Source organism: Gossypium hirsutum, chromosome D07 (assembly GCF_007990345.1).
Source record: "Gossypium hirsutum isolate 1008001.06 chromosome D07, Gossypium_hirsutum_v2.1, whole genome shotgun sequence".
Lineage (NCBI taxonomy): Eukaryota > Viridiplantae > Streptophyta > Magnoliopsida > Malvales > Malvaceae > Gossypium > Gossypium hirsutum.
Window position 1 is genome coordinate 1,465,268 of NC_053443.1, and position 21,826 is coordinate 1,487,093.

At 32.9% G+C, this 21,826-nt stretch overlaps 1 protein-coding gene across 2 annotated transcripts; it reads left to right on the forward strand.

Annotated features, from left to right (window-relative positions):
• The first annotated feature begins 6,852 nt into the window (after positions 1–6,852).
• LOC121219221 (uncharacterized) lies at positions 6,853–18,197 on the forward strand. Of its 2 annotated transcripts, none has more exons than XM_041096987.1 (15): positions 6,853–7,004; positions 8,423–8,960; positions 9,030–9,309; positions 9,928–10,214; positions 11,568–11,750; positions 11,909–12,661; positions 12,789–12,883; positions 13,017–13,076; positions 13,180–13,268; positions 14,050–14,625; positions 15,001–15,075; positions 15,298–15,368; positions 15,475–15,532; positions 16,760–17,027; positions 17,234–18,197. In XM_041096987.1, exons 2-15 carry the CDS (start codon positions 8,545–8,547, stop codon positions 17,839–17,841), a joined length of 3,819 nt encoding a protein of 1,272 aa, XP_040952921.1. In that variant the 5' UTR covers positions 6,853–7,004; positions 8,423–8,544; the 3' UTR covers positions 17,842–18,197. The 2 variants fall into 2 exon arrangements, with proteins under 2 accessions (XP_040952921.1, XP_040952920.1); XM_041096986.1 differs by having other exon boundaries at positions 6,855–7,160.
• Positions 18,198–21,826: the final 3,629 nt, after the last annotated feature.

A 21,826-nucleotide genomic window follows, 5' to 3' on the forward strand; every position in this document is an offset into this window, starting at 1 on the left:
GTTCCTCTAAGGAAAAAGGTTTATTTTTCCCCGAGTCCCTATATCTTTCGGATCATTGAAATTTAGTCTTTCTAGTTTTAATTTCAAATTTTAGCCTTGTTTGCTTTAAAATTTATAATCATTATTAAAGGAACTTTCATTAAATTTTAATATTCGAAGGGCTTGAATTTAAATTAAAAGTTGTATTCATTAGAAGTGTGTTTAAACACCATAGAGTAAATTAAAAAAAAGAAATTATTAGACTAATAATTACACTTTGTAATTATAAAAAAAGTAATTCCTTAGATATGTTTAGCTGATAATAATTATGTTAATTTTTTTTAGTGCAAACCATAATTACACCACTATATAACCAGAAAAATATTAATTATCATAAAAAATATCAATAATGTTTGAAAACAAAGTTCTCTAAACAAGTAATAAAACCTGTATGGAAATATTTTGTAAGTCAAGTATATGGAAATATAATTATATTTTAAAATAAAATATATTTTCTAAATTTAAAATATTCTATTATATAAAATTAATTTCATTTACTTAAACCATGTATGAGTGTATATAGAAAGTAATGATGGTAATTGAATTTAAATTTGGTTAATTATAATTATCCGTATAATTATCCTAATTCTCAATGTTTTCATAAAATTGGGGAATGTAATTTGAGTGTTTAAATTAGACTCAAATTAATGAGACCTATTAATTACAATGATTATCTAAACATTCCTCCATGTATAATTATAAGTAATTGCACCCAAATCATTAGTTTTCAAATGTAGCATAAATTTAAATTAGATATCCTGATGACTAAATTGTTAAAATTAAAAGTAAATGGATTAAATTTGTAAAGTTCAAAGAATACAAGGGCTGAGGCAAAATTACCCTAAAAGTAAAGTATTTTTGGCGCCAGTCTCAAGTGGGCCCCGCCTCACGTGCTTGTTATCCGACTGTGATTTTATTATAATCTATTGTCACGTGATCTTGCTGCCTTTAGGAGTTTCTTTTTAGTGAAAAAATGGTGGAACTATGATAGCAAGTTAGCCTTTGTTAACTTAATTATATTAAAATTTAATCATTCATTTTTGTTTTTTAAATATTCAACTCCACTAGAATTTATATAAAATAATTCAATGATTTTATTCATAGTTAATAAATTTAAATTTCTACATATTTATTTTATAGAAAGTTGAAACACTCATAGGGCTGATTTGGATGAGCAGTGCACTTATTTGAGGTTAGTGTAAAAACAGTGATAGCGGCGAAATTAGATACTGTAGCGATACTATAGCGTGAAACAAAAAGTAAGCTAAACGCATCGCACTCACTACCCATCCAAACCCACCTTTAGTTAGTGCTCTTCATACATATTTATTTATAGAAAAATATATTGAAAAAATCAAGTGACAAATCTAGAATTTTATCTTTAGAGTCGAAATTAAATTATAAAATTTTAGAGGGATTAAAGCATAATTTTATTTTTGTATATACTTGTTATTTTATAATTTTAAAAGGAATAAAGTAAAAGATTTCATCTTTAGGAGCTAAAATGTATTTTAACCATTAAATTAACTTAAAATTTTAAAAAATTGCAAGGGACTAAAATAACAACTTGTCATTTTGAGGGTGCTAGACCTCTATCTACCCTCTTGGCGTCGTCCCTGCGAGGTTATAAGATCAACAAATTAATCACTAGGTAATTGACACACTAACATGACCAAACGATCAACTCATAAATAATCTTCAAGTAATTCCTCGAAGGATTAATAAATCAATAATAAATATTCAAGCTTTTCTCTTGCCACTCCCGATTTTACTATTTTGTAATTTATCTTACTTACCATGATTACATCATTTATTGATCGAAGTATCAAAGAATATTCCAAAACACAAGTTCACACACAATTATCATACTTCCAGTCGACCTCAATCAACTTATTTAGAAGTTAATCACTTTAATCAATACTAAATTAAAAAAAATTATTAAAATTATATATTTTTTAAAAACAATAATTAAGTTATAGATAAATTAATTAAGTGTTTATAAATAATTTTTTAGGTTGGGGTTGAATTTTAGACATATAATTTTTAGTTGTTTTGTTTCAATTTTACTACTTCCCTAATTTATCTTGCTTACTATGATTACACCATGTGATGACTTGGGTATTAAAGAACATTCGTAAACACAAGCTCCTATGCATCTAGCTTACCCTTGTCTTGCAAGAACTCATACTACTCGTCTAAATGGTACAGTTAATACTTCAATTTAATTATTTTAAATCTATTAAAATGTATTCACTTTTAAGTACCTTAAAAAAAATAACAATTCAATCTGAACTATTTTAATGTAAAATGTTTAGCTTTAGCCCTCGAAACTTTTTAATCTCATATCAATCCAATACAAAATTTACGGTTTCATCCTATTTTTAACTCTGGAGTTAACTTCAAGCGTGATTTATTGTAAAAAGGTATCAACAACTTATTTTAATATATGTTATATATTAAGCTCTTAACTAAGTTAATAACTTAATATCACGAGTCAATCGAACACAAGTTTAGTTGAGAATTTACTAAAATAACATTACTTTATAAAGTAAATTATGTTGTTTTAAAAATGCTTTTGACTTTTTATATATTTTATATACAAAAATTTAAAATATATATACACATAATGGATCTGAACTTAAGACAGTATGCTTTAAACATTTATACTTTACTATTTCAACTAAAATCTTATTTGTTGTTTATATAAATTTTTATCACCCACATCGTAAATGTGTCATAATTTATACTATTATTTGAACTCTTAACTAAGTTAGTGTCACGAGTTAATCAGACACCAACTCAGTTAAAAGATTATGAAAATGTCTTTTTGTAATTAAAACATGAAAAATAAACAACATGAGAACAAAGGCCATCAAAGCAATGTAGGAACATTTATGCAGGTTTGAACTTTGGATATAAATTGTTGGGAGAAATACTCACAAATCTTAATTATAGACGGTAAATACATATATGAAAAATAAAAAAAAATCTAAAAAATATTTTGAAGTTTATTGTTTTGCAAATGAGTTGTTATTTAAGTAATAATATAATGAAATACTCATCGAAAAGTATTACAAAGATTGAATCTAGAGAACTGAATGTATCGTTTAGGAAATAAGAATTGCAACTATAAAAAGGAAAATATTAATGATTTATCAATCTAAAATACCAACAAATTTGTGGGCTAATTATTGATGCAAACGATAACTGAATGCATAAAGAATGAATAAATGAATTAAATTTAAACTATCAACTAAGAACTTAATATTGATGCAAAGTAATCAAATTGTGACTAATGAGATGATTGGTACACTAATAGGGCTATAAGAACAAAGGTTCATGCACCCCTTATACTCTAGTACTCTATTGATACACGTCCAGTATAACTATCACTTCTAACCCTCAACTCTCATACCCTTAGCTAGCGCACGTTTTGTTTATCACTATCAATGCTCGGTGTGTTAATAGGATAATTCTAATAAGGATTAACTCTTCTTACTTAGGATCATCTCTCCTACGCAATGTAAGTAGCTTCAATTTACGAACACTTTGCATGTATTTTTAACTAAATCAATCAAACTCATTTGCATGATTCATTATACCATTAACCACCTAGAGATTTAACTATCTATGGGACAAGAACAATTGTTTTGAATTGAAATATAAAGAAGGTCTTACAAAGTATCTAAAAGGGAAAATACAAAATACTGCAAATAAAAATGAAAGTGGCTAAAATAAGCTAAAAAACAACAACAAAGTAAAACTCTATCCTAAAATTCTCTATCAGCCTCCTCTCCTCTCAATAGCTAAATAATACAATTTTATACAAAGTGTCTGGATGAGATTTTATGGATATTTTATATTTTTAATTTTTTATGTGTTTAAATATTTTTAAATTTTATAGTTTTTAATAAATATTCTAAAATGAATATTGTTTCTTTTTTTTATATTTTATATAGATTCAATGTCAAGATTGATGATTAAATTTATTATTATACCAATTAAAAAGTGGCATGTTATCATTCCGTTAGTCACTTAACGATTGGGTGACAAAAAAAAATCTCGAAAGCGTTGATAACCAAATTATAACTTTTTTTAGTTAAATGACCAAAATGAAAACTTATACATAGTTGGATGACTACTAGTATAGTTTACCCTAATAAAAATATTTAAAGCAACAAAATTCAGGAAAAAAGAGAGTCAACTACAATAGTTTGGTATGAAATTAATTGCACCATATCTCCCCCAAGCTACGACTCTCGTTCTAAATTGGTTCTAAAACTTCAAAAGATCCTAATTGTATATCCAAACTATTAATGTTATATCAATTAGATTATTTTATTATTAAAATTGTTATTTTAACCATTAAATGACATACTAAATATTATGTAGCATAATTTAAAACGAATATTTCAAAGAAAAGTATAGAGTTGCCACATAACATTAAGAAAGTAAAACAAAGAAAATAAAAAGATGGTCAACAATAAATTTTTTGTAAAAGCTTTAAAAGCCTCAAAACCAATATTTTTAAAACATCCATTTTCTTTAAAATTTTCATCCTAAATTATGTCACAAATATCTGATGTTTTATTTAATAGATAAATTGATGATTTTGGTAATAGAATGACTTACTTGGTATAACATTGATAGAATGATGATGTAATTAAAATGTTTTGAACTCTAAGGACCAATTTAAAACGAGGATCATAGTTTATGGATATCTAGTGCAATTAAATCTTTAATATGAGGCAATAAAATATTTTTTACAGAGTCATAAAACTTTGTTGGGATAATATAATTTTTTGTTCCTGAATTTGATATCTAGGTCCAATCTAGTACCTGAATGTGACATGACCTCAAGGTGCTACATGCATTTATTTCATTGAAAATAATTTTCAGAAAATGATTTCTAAAAAAATGGATTGATTTTTTTGGAAAAACTTATACTTTCTAGTGTTTGGATGATTCTGCGTAAAATATTTTCCGTTATTTGGCAAAATTTTCTGAAATCATTTTTTAAAAGTTATTTTTTGTGAAACAAACATGACATAAATATATTTGTTACAAAATATTATAGTACAATTTCTTTTCGACAATCGAAATTTATTTTATAACAATCTAATATTTTGTAATAATCAATATCATATATAAACTTGAAAATAAATAATGTTTAATTAAAACCTAATTTAAATTACACATATTACATATATGGGAGTGCATATTATCATATTAGAGTTGCAAGGGATAATGCAGCTAAGTATTATTTAAATAGATACTCATGTTTATATAATTAAAATATTCATATTTTGTACTAAGTTAAAATAAGTCATAAGTTTTTGTACTCTTCGTAAATTTAAAATTTAGTCATTGTACTTCTATTTGTGGGAATTTAGTCATACTTTTTATATTTCAAAATTCAGGTTCAGCTATTGGCACTATTAAAAATGTTTATTAAATCTAGGTTAATTACAAATGTAATTTTTTAGTTACATGACTATAAAGCGCGTATTTTTATTTAAATATGTCACATCAACAAAGTTGTCAGAAAAAATGTTAACACTATGACAATCGAACTTGATTTTCAAATCTAAAATGTAGAGGGATTAAATCCCTGATAATAAAAGTATAAAGACTAAATTTCAAAATTTTGAAGAGTACATGGACTTATGACATATTTTAACCTTTATACTATAAAACATTTATTATTAGTATATTTATAGTTGTAATATATACTTATTATTAAAATATTAACATATGAAGAATATTATTTTAAATTATTATTTTTAAATTTTATTATTAAAATAAAATTATAATATTAAATAATTTATTAAAACAATAAATTCTATTAACCATTTATAAATAAATTATTATATTATTAAATATAAATAATTAATATGTATGTTTAATAATATTGAAAAGAATTAGATTTCATATTAATATATTGATATTTTTAAAACTAAAACTACAACTAAAAATTTATTATTAATATAATAACATTAAACTTTATTTAAGTTAATTTTTATATAAAAATAAATTACTCATAAATGAGTTCTTTTCCGGAAAATGAGTTGTACTTTTAAAAAAAGGTAAGTCATTTTACAATAAAAATAACTTGTTTTTCATTGATCTGTAAGTAATTTTTCGTTGACCAAACTGTCTTCCATGAAACAAACACAGGAAAACATAGAAAACATTTTCAGAGTGTTAATGGTTGAATATGAATTTTGAAATTTGAAAAAGTAAAGGGATTAAACTCAAAAAAAATGAAAATACAGGGATTATATTCTAATTTTTCGAAAAGGGTAGGGACTTGTGATATATTTGAGCCTAATGTTTGTTACTTTACTTTTTTTTTTAACAATATTAGGATTGAGAGATAGAGTGACACGATTTGGACCCGTGTCTAATAAAAGTTTTAATCACCACTTCATACAAATCAAAATAATATTCATTTGCTTTATAAAATGAATAGATTTTTAATAATTTTATAACGGAATAAGAATTCGATTGATAAAATAACATTAATTTAATTAAATATTTAAATAATAGAATTGAGTATGATGGATGTGGATTAAGTAAATTACATTGCCAATTGTCAACTCAAAAAAAATAAAGGAAGAGAATATTTTTGAATCCATAGATTCTATGATCTTAAAAGTCCAAATATTTTCTTTTAACTGAAAAAGTCTGAAATTATACAATTTATGGTTAATTTAAGTTTTTTTTTTTTGCTAAAAGAGAAAATAAAAACCAATACCCAAAAGGACTCTCCCACATTACATAAACCACAAGCTGTCTCATAAGAGCCGGCTCAACATACTTCTAATTCACCAAAAACTCCTTATTCAATAACACTACACCTCCCTCATCAAAGGTGGGTATAATCGTCATTTAATAAATCCCAAATTTTCATTGCCGATCAAAACACAGAGAAAGGGGGGAACGCTTTCGACCTCCATGGCCATGTACGAACTTTCCCACTCTTCGATTTAGAGCTTTCAATCAAAATTACGTAAATAAAAAGCCAAATTTCGTATCCCTAATTTAAAGAAAAGTTTTAATTATTTGCTTAAAAAAAAGTATAGCCTCCGCCATCGAATCTTGTTTGTGATTCATTGAAGGTATATTATTTCTATATACTCACATTCTTTGATTACAAGCTCTAGGGTTTTCTTTTTTTAAAAATTGTTCACTGTTTTTTTTTTAAATTTTGTTTGATTGAAATTTCAGTTTGTTTTATGATATTCATCTTGGTTTAGTTTTTAGGGTTTTTCTGCGATTTTTTTTTCTAATTGTTGTGGTTCGATTAATGAAGTATGATTGAGATGTAAAATCGTGGAGTTTAGAGGATTCGATTTTGATTTTTTTTTTAGTTTAGAGTGGCTTTTACTGTGCAAGATAGAGCATTTTTCGTTTGATGAAGCTGGGTTTTGTTGATTAGTTGAATAATGAAGCAATATTGTGGAATTTCACTGAATTATTGTTTTTTTCTTGGATTGCTATGTGACTGAATTTTAGATTGGGTTTGATTGAAGTAAGGAAAGTTAAGTTGAATGCAATTGTATATGTTATCTCTGGCTTAGTCAAAAAAAGGGAGAAACAGAAAAGCAATGTTGATTAGGAAATAATTAAAATGGGAATACTGCTATTACTGATTGCTATGTACTAGATGTCCCGGCAGCTGAAATCAAAGTTAGTTTCATTAGTTAAATAATGTTTGTCCTTCTAGATCTTATTTGGGTGAGATAGATATTTAGTGATATGATATATAGAATATTTTCAGCTGGAGCAGCTAGTTAAATAGTGGCAGCGTTCTTTGGTTCGAGTTTAATTAATTTGCTGAAATTGACTTGGGGCTAACTTTGCGAACTATGATTCTATCAGATAAAACAAGGTAAATTATTTAATATATATAATTTTTCATGATGAGGTGATGTGTGCACATGAATCAAGGTGAGATAGTTAATGAAGTCAGCCCTGTATTTTTACGATCATTTATTTTCTTTTCCATATTTGTTTGATTAGTTCTAATTTGATAATGTAAGGTTTTAAAAAATTTTCCAGCACTTACACTCTGATTCGTGTGTGTGCACATATCTATGATAAATGATACATGATGTGGCTGTTTTTCTACTTGCACTCCATAAAAGATTTATGGCACAGGCTGTTGAAGGTGATGAATGCCATTTTAGTTCCATGGGCAGTGATATTTCTTTATAACTACTGGGGATTACTTTACGACTTAATTTTAACCTACTGCTTCTAGTTGTACTTTTACATGTGCATTATGCATAAAAAAGCATGAATTTTGAAGTAGTATTCAGTGGATTTGGGATCTAATACAAAATTTATATGCTCATCTTCAGTTTTCTCTCCTTTGCAGATAGGTTGTTTTTGGTCCTTAAGAGTTTAAATCAGCCTTTATGTGCTGTTGTACGGCAAATTTGTCATGCACCACTTTATTTATTGGCCTTGTAAGATTGTGGATTTTCAAAACCTGATGCAATGGCAACGTCTAGCAAGTTTGATCTGCCTTCTGATAGCCCAGATAGGCCACTGTACACTAGTGGGCAGCGTGGAGCCCACTTAGCTGCTCAATTAGACAGATCAGGTAGCTTTCGTGAGACCTTGGATAATCAAATTCAATCTTCTCTGGCAAGTATGTCGAGGAGCACTTCCTTAGTAGCCCAAGGAGACGTATCCAACTTCTTCCAGTGCTTGCGCTTTGATCCCAAGGTGGTTGCTGCTGATCATAAGTCTAGTCGCCAAGGAGACTTTAAGCGGCACATTAATGTTGCTCTTGGCATTTCTGCTGATGAAGCTCCAACTCTGTTGTCAAAAGGCAAGCTGCTGCCTTCTCCCATACCTGAGGAAATCAAACGAGTTAAGACTGGTCTACGTGATTGCTCTGTCAAAGCGAGGTAGTTCTTTGTTTTTTTTTTTTTTTTGGATTGTAGTTGTCTTTAGTTTTTAATGTAATTGGTTAACAGGGAGCGCATGAAAACTTTCAATGAAGCCTTATCAGTCTTCAACAAGTTTTTCCCAACCATTCCATCTAAGAAGAGATCTCGATCAGAAAGCTTTAGTAGTGACCGGTCTAATGCTTTGCTATCTAGTGATCGGTCAGTCTTGGGGCCAAGCATTGGTAAGATGGGAATACATAATCATTCCATTGCTGGAGGTTTTGAATTTGAACAGCAGAAGTCAGAAGAAAGGCCTAAAAGTGCTTTTCCTAATAAACGTACTCGAACTTCTCTGCTGGATGTTAGGGTTTGTATCTTTTATATCTTTCATCTTTGTGCATTTTCTGTCATGATGATATTATATCTTCTATTGTGCCTAGATACAATGTATTTAGTAAGTTTGTGCAATGGCTGTTTTACGTGCCATATTCAAGTATGATTGCAATCGAAGAGTGCAGTATCCTAGTGTGTAATTACTGCTGTCATTATTGCTTATTTTTTCCTTCTCTCTAGCTTTCCCTTCAATTTTCTATATTAGTTCATTTCTTTTTTTTGTCCATTTGTCACTGAGTCAAACCTTGCTTCTTTCTCTCGATCCTGTGAGATGATGATAGGTGGTTTGTTCCCTTTACTGTTCCTTTTCAAAAGATTTTCTTATGTATTTCAGTTGTTGAGTTAGTACTTATATAAGTGATTGGAAAACCATTTCCTATTACACAAGCCTACATAATATTCTGTTTTACACATGCTCTGGTATGAATTTGGTTTTTCATTGCATTTTCTTACTTTTTTTGTGTAGTTTTTGTATCTTTGGTCTCATCTTGGTGTTTGGTGCCCAATTTACATGTGTGCACCCTTTGTGCTTCGCTATCTCTTATATAGAATATTTAACATTTGTTCTAATGAATCTAGATGGATATTGCAGAATAATTCTCTAGTCAGGCAGCCTGGTAATGCAGATAGGGATAGGGAAATGCTCAGAATTCCAAATAGTGCTGCAGTTCAGGGTGAAGATCGAACTTTAGCTGGTGCTGTTGATGGATGGGAAAAGGCAAAGATGAAGAAAAAACGATCTGGGATAAAACCTGATGTATCTCCAAGTATGGTATCAACTAAACCCATCGAAGGTTACCGGGAACCTAAACAGGGAATACAACAAAGACCTGTTTCTGATGCTCGATCAAGATTAAATAATGACTCCCATGAGTTCAGGTAGGTCTTCTGAAAGCTCTGCTATTGTGCATATGCCATGGTGATTGAATGGTTAGCTTAATAACATCTGTTAAGGGCTAGGTATCAAATAAGTTTTAGGTATTTATTTTATTATTGATTTTTTTGTAAGTTCTAAGAGTTGAACCCTTGACCACTTCCTATTTCAATTGATGGGTGAACCCATTGAGTAAAATGCGTGTTTGGTTTTTTCATAAAAAAATTAATGCATGTTTTGGTTTAGTACACTGTATTTGATACTTATTTAATGCTTTTAGTATTAACATTAGAGCAGCAGGTTGAAAGACTTGCGCCGGCAACCCTCCTGTTCAACCTCTGGTCTGATTATTAACATTGATATGATGGTATGATCGATATTTTCAGCCCACTGCCCAGAGAGTTTTAGGGATAAGGGGCTTCAATCATAATTATGATGGCAGTAGCGGCTTTTTTTCAACATTACTGCATTCTTTGTTCCTTTGTTTTTAATTACCTTTGTTGTGGAGAATATAATGAATTACTGATATCAAGCTTGTATTTTGTGCTTCTGAGGTCCTTTTCTATTCCACTTCCTAGTTTTACATTTAATTTTTGAGGTTCTTATTCTATGTTGAGTATGGTATTAATGACACTATCTCTGTAACACTATGTTTATGGTAACCCTTGTACATTCTTGTATTAATTTATTTTGCTTTACTGAACTTTTATATTCCTTTGCTGTACTATCCTTATTTGGCATGCTGTTCTGCTTGAGATCTAAAATCACCTAAATGCATGGTATGGAGCTTTTAGATTAAGCGAAATTGTTTCTGCCTTGGTGCTTTGGACATCTAACAAATTGCCTTAATCGATCTTGCATGTAATGTTTGAGAGGTAGAGTACTAGTCATGATTAGACCTAACCTTTTGATTAAAGATCCAAGCACATGATATTCTGACACATAAAGAAAGAACTTTTGTTAGGGTCTTCGCCTCAGACTATAGATGGATGCTCTTTCCTTAATAGATGATTATTGTGGTGGTTGTAGAGAATAGGGAAATTGTTTAGTACTTCAGTCATGACCTGATCTCACCTTCTAAGTTCTGATTAAGATCCAAGCACATCACTTTGAGAGATACAACGAAAGAATTTTTATAAGAGCCTTTGGATCAGACTATAGAGGGATGCACTTTCCATAACAGACGGTCATAATGGCGGCCGTAGGGAAATTGTGTTAGGGTCTTTCTTGAGTGCCTTTTCTTCAAATCTTGTATTTGGAATACTCCATGTATTGAACCTTGCCTTACATTTATTTTTTAAACTTTTGATGCCTCCTATTCTTGATTTTCTATTAATAAATAAATTAACCTGTTATAGGTCAGGAATTTCTAATGGATCTGCTGGAGTTGGAAAATCAGAAGGTATCTCGCTGCCGACAGGCTTGGGTCCACGATCATCTGTCTCTAGGACTGATCTGGATAACAGTTCCCTTCGCAATGATAAGAGAGATCGTCCTGTTGCTTCTGATAAAGAGAGAGTGAATCTAAGAGCTGTTAACAAGTATGCATCGTTTTCCTAATACAGATTTGCATTTTTTGCTTAAATTTTGCTGGCTCGTTTCTATTTAAAAATATTTCTGTGTCTTGGTGTGCTTCTTTTAGGGTTTTCCTGCAGTATGTGTACTTATTTGCATGCCTTTCATTCGCTACAATATGCAGGATGAGTGTTCGCGATGAGTTTAATTCAGCTAGTCCTACTTCAAACATCAAAATGAATGCATCTATTCGTGGTCCACGATCAGGTTCTGGAGTTGCCCCAAAGTTGTCACCAGTTGTTCATAGAACGGCATCAAATGACTGGGAGCTTTCTCACTGTACAAATAAACCACCCACTGCTGGTGGAGTGAATAATCGCAAGCGCACAATATCAACTCAGTCTTCATCACCACCTGTTGCTCACTGGGCCAGTCAGAGACCACAGAAGAGCTCCCGAAGTGCTAGACGAACAAATCTTGTTCCTGTTCTTTCAAATAATGATGAAACTCCATTACTGGATACAGTATCTGATATGCCTGGAAACGAAATTGGTTCAGGATATTCTAGACGCTTGTCAAGCGGTTCTCCCCAACAAGTTAAACTAAAAGGTGATGCCTTATCTTCAGCTGCTCTTTCTGAGAGTGAGGAGTCTGGGGCTGCTGAAATTAAATGTAAAGGGAAGGTGACAAAGTTTGATGAAATAGATGAGAAAGCTGGACAGAATGTTCAAAAAGTTTCAAATTTGATCCTTCCATCAAGAAAGAATAAGCTGATAAATGGAGAAGACATTGGCGATGGTGTGCGTCGACAAGGGAGGACTGGGCGGGGTATTACTACTACAAGATCTCTTATGCCAATGACGGTTGAGAAGTACGGAAATGTGGGAACAGCTAAACAGCTCAGAAGTGCTAGGCTTGGCTTGGATAAGGCTGAGAGGTTAAATACTTCTTCCTACATGCCCACCTGTTACCTCTTTCACTAATAATATTTCTTTTATTGTGGTCTTGAACAACCACCATTCCTTCTGATTGAAATCTCATATTTCGATGAATATTTTGCTCAGCAAGGCTGGTCGTCCTCCAACTAGGAAGCTCACTGACCGCAAGCCCTATGCTCGCCAGAAGCATGCAGCAATCAATGCAGCTGCAGATCTTCTTGGTAGTTATACTTCAAGCTAACAAATTTAAATATCCTTGGATTTTATATAACAATACTTAACAAAATTTTCTGAATTTCTAAATCTCCTGCTACATGGTCGTGGCTTCTAATACATTTTGTACACTTCTCTTAGTTGGTTTGGAGGATGGACATGAAGAATTGGTGGCTGCTGTAAACGCTCTTACTAGTTCTGGTAGTGTATTCTGAAATCTTTAGTTTTTTTGGTTCAAAATCATGTTATTTTCTTTGGTTCAACATCTACCTTTTTGTGTTGGTTGATTTTACTGTCATTGCAGCTCGTGCCTTTCCGAATACCTTTTGGAGGCAGATGGAGCCTTTTCTTGGTTTCATATCTGATGCAGATATTGCCTATTTGAAGCAGCAGGTATTGTTGCTTGTCCCTCCGATTAAGATTGATAGTTGCTGTTACCATAAGACCTTAGCTTATTTTAATTAATATCTTGTGTGTCTCTCAAAACCCCTTAAGGTATTCCCTTTTCAGGAGAAAGGATTATTGGGAAATCATTTTAGATTAAATCTTTTATTGAAATGCTTTACACATGAATTATTGGTTGCCATTTGTATTTTATTTTTGGTCAGTATAGGGTGATTTCTTTTCAACATGGTAGGATGAAAAGTGGAATTGAACCTAGACCTTGACCCTCTGTTGTCACTACAACAGGCATGGGTTATTGTTTTCATCAAAATCTTTTAAAACAAGGCATGAGATAAATGAATAAATTCTTGTTGTCTTGCTGATATATATTATACGAATGATTGTCAAACCAAGTGACTAGTTTTCTATAACTCATCTTATTATTTGATTTTGGAATAAATAGTTTGCAATCCTGTGCTACCATGCCAAATTTATATATTTAACAGTAAAAACAGTTAGGACTTGTCTTCAACCACACTTCTTTGTGACACTGCAACACATTTGTAAACATTTCAAAAAGTGGATGACAACAGAGTGCCTACACCTTCTTTGGATGCACTATTTTCATTGAAAATTGTAAAAGTAACTTAGTGAGGATGTACTTACAACACTGTTTCATATTGAATTTCTTAAAATGCTTTCTGTTACATTATGATTTTAGTTTTAGTCTCAAGAACTCATCTTTTTCACGAGTATATTAGTCCCTCTAAACTCTTTCCATATCTTTCAGGGAAATTATGAACTTAACAAATTGGGATCAACACCAGTTCCTTCTATTACAGATGGTTGTAGTATCCCCATCAATGGGTTTGAATTGCTTGAACATGAAAGAGATGTTGGAATTTGTGCTGTAGCATCAGTTGATGAAGTTTATTCACAACAGTTGCTCCTGGATACAAGGGACAATAATATGATTCCCCTTTGTCAAAGGTTTCTATCAGCTTTAATTCCAGAAGAAGATATTGACAGTGGAAATGAAGACCTCCCATTTGATAGTTATGAAACTGGATTTGAGATGGATGGAGAATTGGGATGCAATGGTTTGACTTGTATTAACTTCCAATCTACTGGGCATGCTTCTTTCGATGGTTATAGGATAACTGAGAAGCCAGAACATGATGATCCTGAAGTTGATATGTTGGGAAACATAGGAACTAACTCAAATTTTAGTCATTCCCGGAATGGCAGTTTCCCAGACCAACAGATGCCCGGCATGGTTTGTTCAGAACTCCAGTATGAGAGTATGACAACAAATGAGAAACTCATTTTGGAGGCTCAGAGTATTGGAATCTTCTTAGAACCACTGGTTGGTCTTCTTCTCCATGTATATTTATATGAATTGCTGAATTGTCTGTTTTGTCACATAATATTATGAAATAGGCAGTTGATAACTTTCTCCCTTTCTCTTTGTTGTTTCAAAATCAATAACTATTATGATCTAGCAGTCTGGTCTGTGCTTCTATGTTATCTGAATTGTTGGTTGTCTGGTGGTGCATGTATGTCCACTCTTATTATCTTGAAGGGCTATTTTCTAGTTTCTTCTCTATCTCCCTTGACATTAAGATGCTTGTGTCTTTCTATTTTCTACTTCAGATGCTTGTGTCTTTCTAGTTTCTTCTCTATCTCCCTTGACATTAAGGTTGTTAATGCATTTAACTTCATATGTTTCACTATTTTTCAGCCTGACATAGCACAGATGGGGGATGTTGAGATTCTTGAGGACATTAGTAAGCTAGAGGAGAAGCACAAGGAACAGGTACTTTCTTGATGGAATGATTGTATCTCTTATACAATCTGATATTTCTTTCTCTTTTCTTCTTGCATTATTGTTTCCACCCTTCTGTCTCATGATAACTGTCATTAAATATTCAACAAGCTCTTTCTTCTTGGCTGTGCTAATTAGTGTTGGATTTTCCATCATAAAGTTCAAAGCTTGTTCTGAGAAGTTCAACTTGTAATATTGTTGTGAATTGCATAGGTTTCAAAAAAGAAAGGCGTACTTGATAAACTGTTGAAAGCGGCCTTGGAAACAAGAACAATTCAGGAGAAGTACTATTTTACCCTTTCTCTTCATGGAGTTTTGTATTCATTTGCCTTTTAACATAAAAATCTTTGGTGCCTTGTGCATCTATAACCATATCGTTTTTTTATTTAGGGAATTTGAACAATGTGCTCTTGACAAACTTGTCACGATGGCTTATGAAAAGTACATGGTAATTTTCTTAATGCTCATTCTCCTTTTTGTTTTGGTTTTCAATTGCATGCACCTATTATCATAATGTTTAAATTTTTGGGTACCCAGAGCCAAGCATGTTTTGCCAAATTGATAGCATGAGAATGTAGAAACTAAGCTCTGGTCCAGAGGAAAAGTCAAAGGTATTCAAGGAATTAGTTGATTGTGTGGACTAAAACTTGCATAAAAATAGAAATAATCAGATGCAAATGGACAGGATAGCAATATTTTAATCTTAAGCAATTGGTCCAAATATAAAAGAAAGTGCCAAAGTTGGTGAAAATCTTCAATGTCGTAGGAGAGAGATACCTCCTACTGGGCAGTTCAAACTCCTCATTTTATTCAGATAGTGGGGAGACACCATCTCAATGTAGACAAAGTCTGGGTTGCTCACTAAGTCCCAAATGGATGATGCTTCTGCAGTTCTTCTTGATCTTATATATGGAATCTGTTTCTCCTTGATCAAATATAAAAGAAAGTGCCAAAGTTGGTGAAAATCTTCAATGTCGTAGGAGAGAAATACCTCCTACAGGGCAGTTCAAACTCCTCATTTTATTCAGATAGTGAGGATACACCATCTCAATGTAGACAAAGTCTGGGTTGCTCACTAAGTCCCAAATGGATGATGCTTCTGCAGTTCTCCTTGATCTTATATATGGAATCTGTTTCACCATGATCATAATGTGGTTATATGTTGCCTAATTTGAGGCTGGATACTTTGTCCTTCTCCTTTCTGGTACATATGCTTAGGTTTTCTCCTTGTTGCTCTCAAGAAACAATCACATATAACCTTTTGAGTCTCTGGGTTTTGATAGCGGAAAGTATTTAAAGCCTTGTGAAGAGTGGTCAACAGAGATTTTTATCTAATAACTCTTAGGTTTTTTTCTCATTTTTTTCTCTTTAGTTGCATTAATGAAAAGGGTAGTTCAAGTGGATAAGTAACAGGGTACTTTTCTTTTTGTTGCAAATTTTATATTGTAAATGGGATATTGTCTCGAAATTTAAGTTTGCTTCCCTAGTTTTCTCCAGAGCTTTATTTAAAGGTGGATAAATCTGCTTGTTCCCTCTGTGTTACAGCTTTCCATTTTCCATTGAGAATTTTTAATTATCTAAGAATGCTTATTTACCCATTTCTTATCCTGTGCTGATATATTATGATATGATTCTGGAATTCTATTTTGATGATCTATTCATAATCTTTTAATAGACTTGTTGGGGTCCTAATGCTACTAAGAGTTCCAGCAACAAAATGATCAAGCAAGCTTCCTTGGCATTTGTTAAACGGACATTAGATCGATGTCATAAATTTGAAGATACAAGCAGGAGCTGTTTTGATGAGCCCATGCTTAGAGACATGTTTCTTTCTGGGTCTTCCCACCTAAATGGTGTGCAGTCAGTAGATTCGCCTACAGATACTGAATCTGGAAAGCCATGCACCAAAAGTTCAACCCGCTTTCTGGAAGCTAGAGCTTCAGGTATGCACTTGATTCCTATGGAGATAGTAAAATTCCCACATGTAGTTGTGTCTGTGTGTATGTGTTTAATCCCATATAATGTATTCATCTGCCAAATGTTCTCGATGGTAATTTTTTGCAGTCTGTTGAACTTTCTCTATCCTCTCTCCTTTTTCTCTTTTTGGTCTTATGGTGCAAATTTAATTGTAGATTGTCACTTCTGGCAGGTCAAAATGGGGATAGCTATGCTGTTAATTCTTCTGATCTGCTTCTACCCACAAATCGGTCATCCGATCAAACTACTGTTAAAGATGACTCATGGTCTAACAGGGGGAAAAGGAGAGAGTTATTGCTGGAGGATGTGGTTGGTGGTACTTCTAGTGCCCAGCCAGTCATTGGAAGTTCTTTGTCAAGTAGTACAAAAGGAAAGAGGAGTGAGAGAGATAGAGAAGGAAACGGACATGGTAGAGAGGTTTTATCTAGAAATGGACCTAATAAGATTGGTCGACCAGTATCCAATGCAAAGGGGGAAAGGAAATCAAAAACAAAGCCTAAGCAGAAAACAACTCAGCTATCTGCTTCTGTAAATGGCCTTCTTGGCAAGATGTCAGAACCCAAAACATCAACTTCTGTCTCAAAGTCAAGTGAGATAACTGCAAATAATAATGCCAAAGATAAAGATGAGTTTGCCCTGGATGTATTGGATGACTTACAATTACCAGGACAAGATCTGGGTTCATGGTTGAACATTGACGATGATGGTTTACAAGATCATGACTTCATGGGCCTTGAAATCCCCATGGATGATCTTTCCGACTTGAATATGATGGTTTGAGTTGCTTTCTTTGTATAGTCTTGTTCATTATACAGTTAAAACAAAAGCATAATCTCTGTCATCAAGAAATGACGGTACATGGATAGTTCTTTGGCTGTCCGGTCCCCAATTAGGTTACGATAGATTCTTTGTAGACTCATCCACAAGTTGACTTTTGAGTGAACCATTTGGACGTTTTGAATTTTTCTCGCAAGTTGGTGACTTCGGCTGTAAAGATCTTTTTTTGTTCCTACAAGTTTGCATGTCTTAGCAATTATATCTTAGTAAACACTGTATCCTGGCTGTAGCGTTTACAAATCTGAGAGCAATGTACATACATTTATATTCCGAATAAAATTAGTTTTTGTTCTGTGTAACCATTTATACTTGTGAACATAACGAAATAGGGTTCTCTTTCCTGGTTTCCTGGTTTATGGATCTTTATTTTCACTTTTCCAACTGCATCTGCAGTTAAAAATCGTAGAGGTGTAGTAATTTCCCCGTAGGTTTTTTCATGAAGTTTCTTCTGAGACTAAGAGGTAAGAATGTTCAATGAAGATTTTGATACAATAAATTTGGCTATGTTTTTTCATTTAGAAAAGATGATTTTGGCACGAGTAGGTGCTATTAGCTCTGGACGTTCTCTGCTTTATTACATGAATTTGCTGGTTCAAACTTCAATGATCTCAGGAACTACAGTAAGATCTTTATCCACTGCATTTAGTAACCTCATTCTAGAAAGTTGCATCAAATTCAAGCATCTTTTTGCTGTGTTCTATACTAACTTCTTAGTGTCCTATTGATAAATGCTTATGGTTTTAAGCTCATTCTAAGATGGTTGCAGGTAAAATTGCTCTTTGGATTTTCTGATCTAGATCAAGCGCAATGCCACTTGTGACAATGTGATAAACTTGCATTTCTGCTGAGGTAAATCCTGAATACCTTGTTCTAGTCTTAGATATAGACTTTTCCATGCATTTATCGTTTGTTTACTATTATTTTCTGAGAGAATATATTATACTAGGAAAAGCTTCACTTGTACAGTGTAGAATGCTTGGTAGCAAAGGCTCATGTCCTGTAATGCTCATGTCCTTTGCTTTTGTTGTTATCATCCTGGCCAAGGTCTTCAGTTTGGAACTCTAGAGCTATATCCTAATTACTTAATTCTTTTTCCCTGTTTTCATAATACAAAATTTTAATGCTCCATAACATTTCAAATGTCCTTTGCCAAATGAGTGTTGGGTGTAGTAATAAGGCACATTGCACTCTCAAAGAGAGTGTTGAAATGATCAAAAATCATCCATCATATTTCAATAATGATAATGTATTCTACATTTATAGACTTTGCTAACAAACTAACTAACTAACTAACTCGCATATAACAGAATCTAACTACCCTGCTAACTGCTAACTGTTTTACTTCTCAACACTCCCCCTCAAGTTGAGGGCTGATATATGTCTTTAACCCCGAACTTGGATACTAAGTACTCATGTTGCTTGACGCCTAAAGCTTTTGTCATTAAATCAGCAAGTTGCTCAGTCGTTCCAATATGCTGCATCTGAATTGTTCCATCCTTGATTTTATCTCGTACAAAATGACAGTCAATCTCTATATGCTTAGTTCGTTCATGAAAAACAGGGTTAGCTGCAATTTGCAGTGCTGCCTTACTATCTGAGAAAATCAAAGATTTATCAAACTGACTGAGACTGATTTCTTTCAACAAACCATTTAACCACATAACCTCTGCTACTACTGCTGCCATACTTCTATATTCAGCTTCTGCTGATGATCGAGAGACTGGTTTGTTTTTTTGATTCCATGAAATAAGAGACTCTCCAATTTTAACACAAAAACCAGTCACCGACCTCCTAGACATAGGACACGAAGCCCAGTCAGAATCACAAAAGGCAATCAGTTGCAGTTTGCTTGCTCCAGATAATAAAATGCCTTGACCAGGATTTTTCTTTATGTACCGTACCACCCGAAAAGCAGCCTCCAAATGTGGTTTTTTTGGTTTATGCATGAACTGACTCAAGTGCTGAACTGCAAACATTATATCTGGTCGCGTTTTGGTCAGATATAACAATCTTCCCAACAGCCGTTGATACACTGTAACATCCGTAATTAAATCATCTCCATTAACCTTTGTTTGCACAGACTCATCATATTCAACCGAGGTAAGTTTTTGATTCTGCTCAAGTGGTGTACATACTGACTTTGCTTCCCCTGATCCCAGATCAGCTATCAACTCCAAAGCATACTTTCGTTGATTCAATATAATCCCTTTGTTCGATCTCATCACTTCTATTCCAAGAAAATACTTCAACACACCTAAATCTTTCATTAACAGATCATCTACATAAATGAGTAAGATGACTATGTTACCTCCATTCCTTTTTGTGAACTAGGAATAATCGTACTTGCTTTGTACATATCCTCTTCGTATTAAGGCCTCAGTAAGCTTTAAATTCCACTGTCGATAAGCTTGCTTCAGACCATATAATGACTTACGCAGACGACATACACGAGACTCCCCCTGGCTGCGAAAACCATCCGGAAGTTCCATATAAACTTCTTCACACAAGTCCCCTTGGAGAAAGGCATTGTAAACATCCATCTGAAAAAGAGGCCAATCATGAATGGCTGACATGCTGACCACAGTCCGAACCATTACATGTTTAACGACAGGAGAAAATGTCTCTTGAAAATCAATACCAGCCTTCTGACTATAACCTTTCCCAACAAGACGGGCTTTAAAACGCTCCACCGAACCATCAGAAGTATATTTAATTTTATAAACCCACTTGCAACCAATGGGAACAACACCAGCAGGTAAAGGAACAACCTCCCATGTACCATTGGTCTCCAAAGCTCGAATCTCTTGTTGCATAGCATCAACCCACCGTGGATCCAAGATGGCCTCAGCATAAGTGTGGGGTTCAATTAAAGAAGAAATATGGGCAGCAAACAACTGAGTATGAATAGGCAAATGGAAAGAAGAATAAACTCGAGCAATAGGAAACAAACCTGTGGCACAAGAAGTGAACGACTGGCTAGAGCAGACGTAATCCTTCATCCAAGTAGGCGGCTTGACAGACCTTGTAGTACGGCATAACGAAGTACCAGTAGGTTCCGGAGATACAGAAGAAGGAGAAGAAGATATGGGCATACAAGGCGAAGAAGAGGGAACAGGTATAGAAGATGAAGGTTCAAGTTGAAGAAAAATGGTACAAAAAACAAAAATCAAAAATCATCCATCATAATTCAATAATGATAATGTATTCTACATTTATAGACTTTGCTAACAAACTAACTAACTAACTTGCATATAACAGAATCTAACTACCCTGCTAACTGCTAACTGTTTACTTCTCAACAGAAAGCAGGTTCTCACTTTGGAGATAACATTGTTGAGAGGGACAGCCACGAACCCTGAACATGGAAGATACCCAAAAGAAATAACATTTCAAATGTCCTCTGATGCTTCACTTCGTGTAACAGGTTTGCATTTAATGCTTATGCTGGTTCTCTGCACAATGCTAGTCCTCAATTCGCATGTTATGAGAAAGAGTCGTGAATTTCGAATGAAATTTTTCAATGCTTAAACATCAGAATTTTGTATATGTGTTATATACACACACACATATAGATAGGGATGACTGACTATTGTCTCTAATGAATTTTGTTTAGATTCTTGAGATAAATCCAGTGTGTTATGGCTCGAGAATCAAGCTGCAAAACAAAGGAATGAAATTATTAAGGTTGGTATGTTTTTCTCCTATCATTTCAGTAGATAATTCGGAGACTGAGTGACTATCCTCCGTTTTGCATGCTACACATATGGATATAGCTGACCTCGCCGGTCTGGTTGGTTTTGGATTAGGTCAATTTGGGTTGGATTTATATTTTTGAGTCATTGCAGGCTCAAATCATTTTGGGTTCGAGATAGTTTCAAGTTCAAGTTATTTCAGAGTTGTCAGGTTTTCCGATTAGGGTAATTTCAGG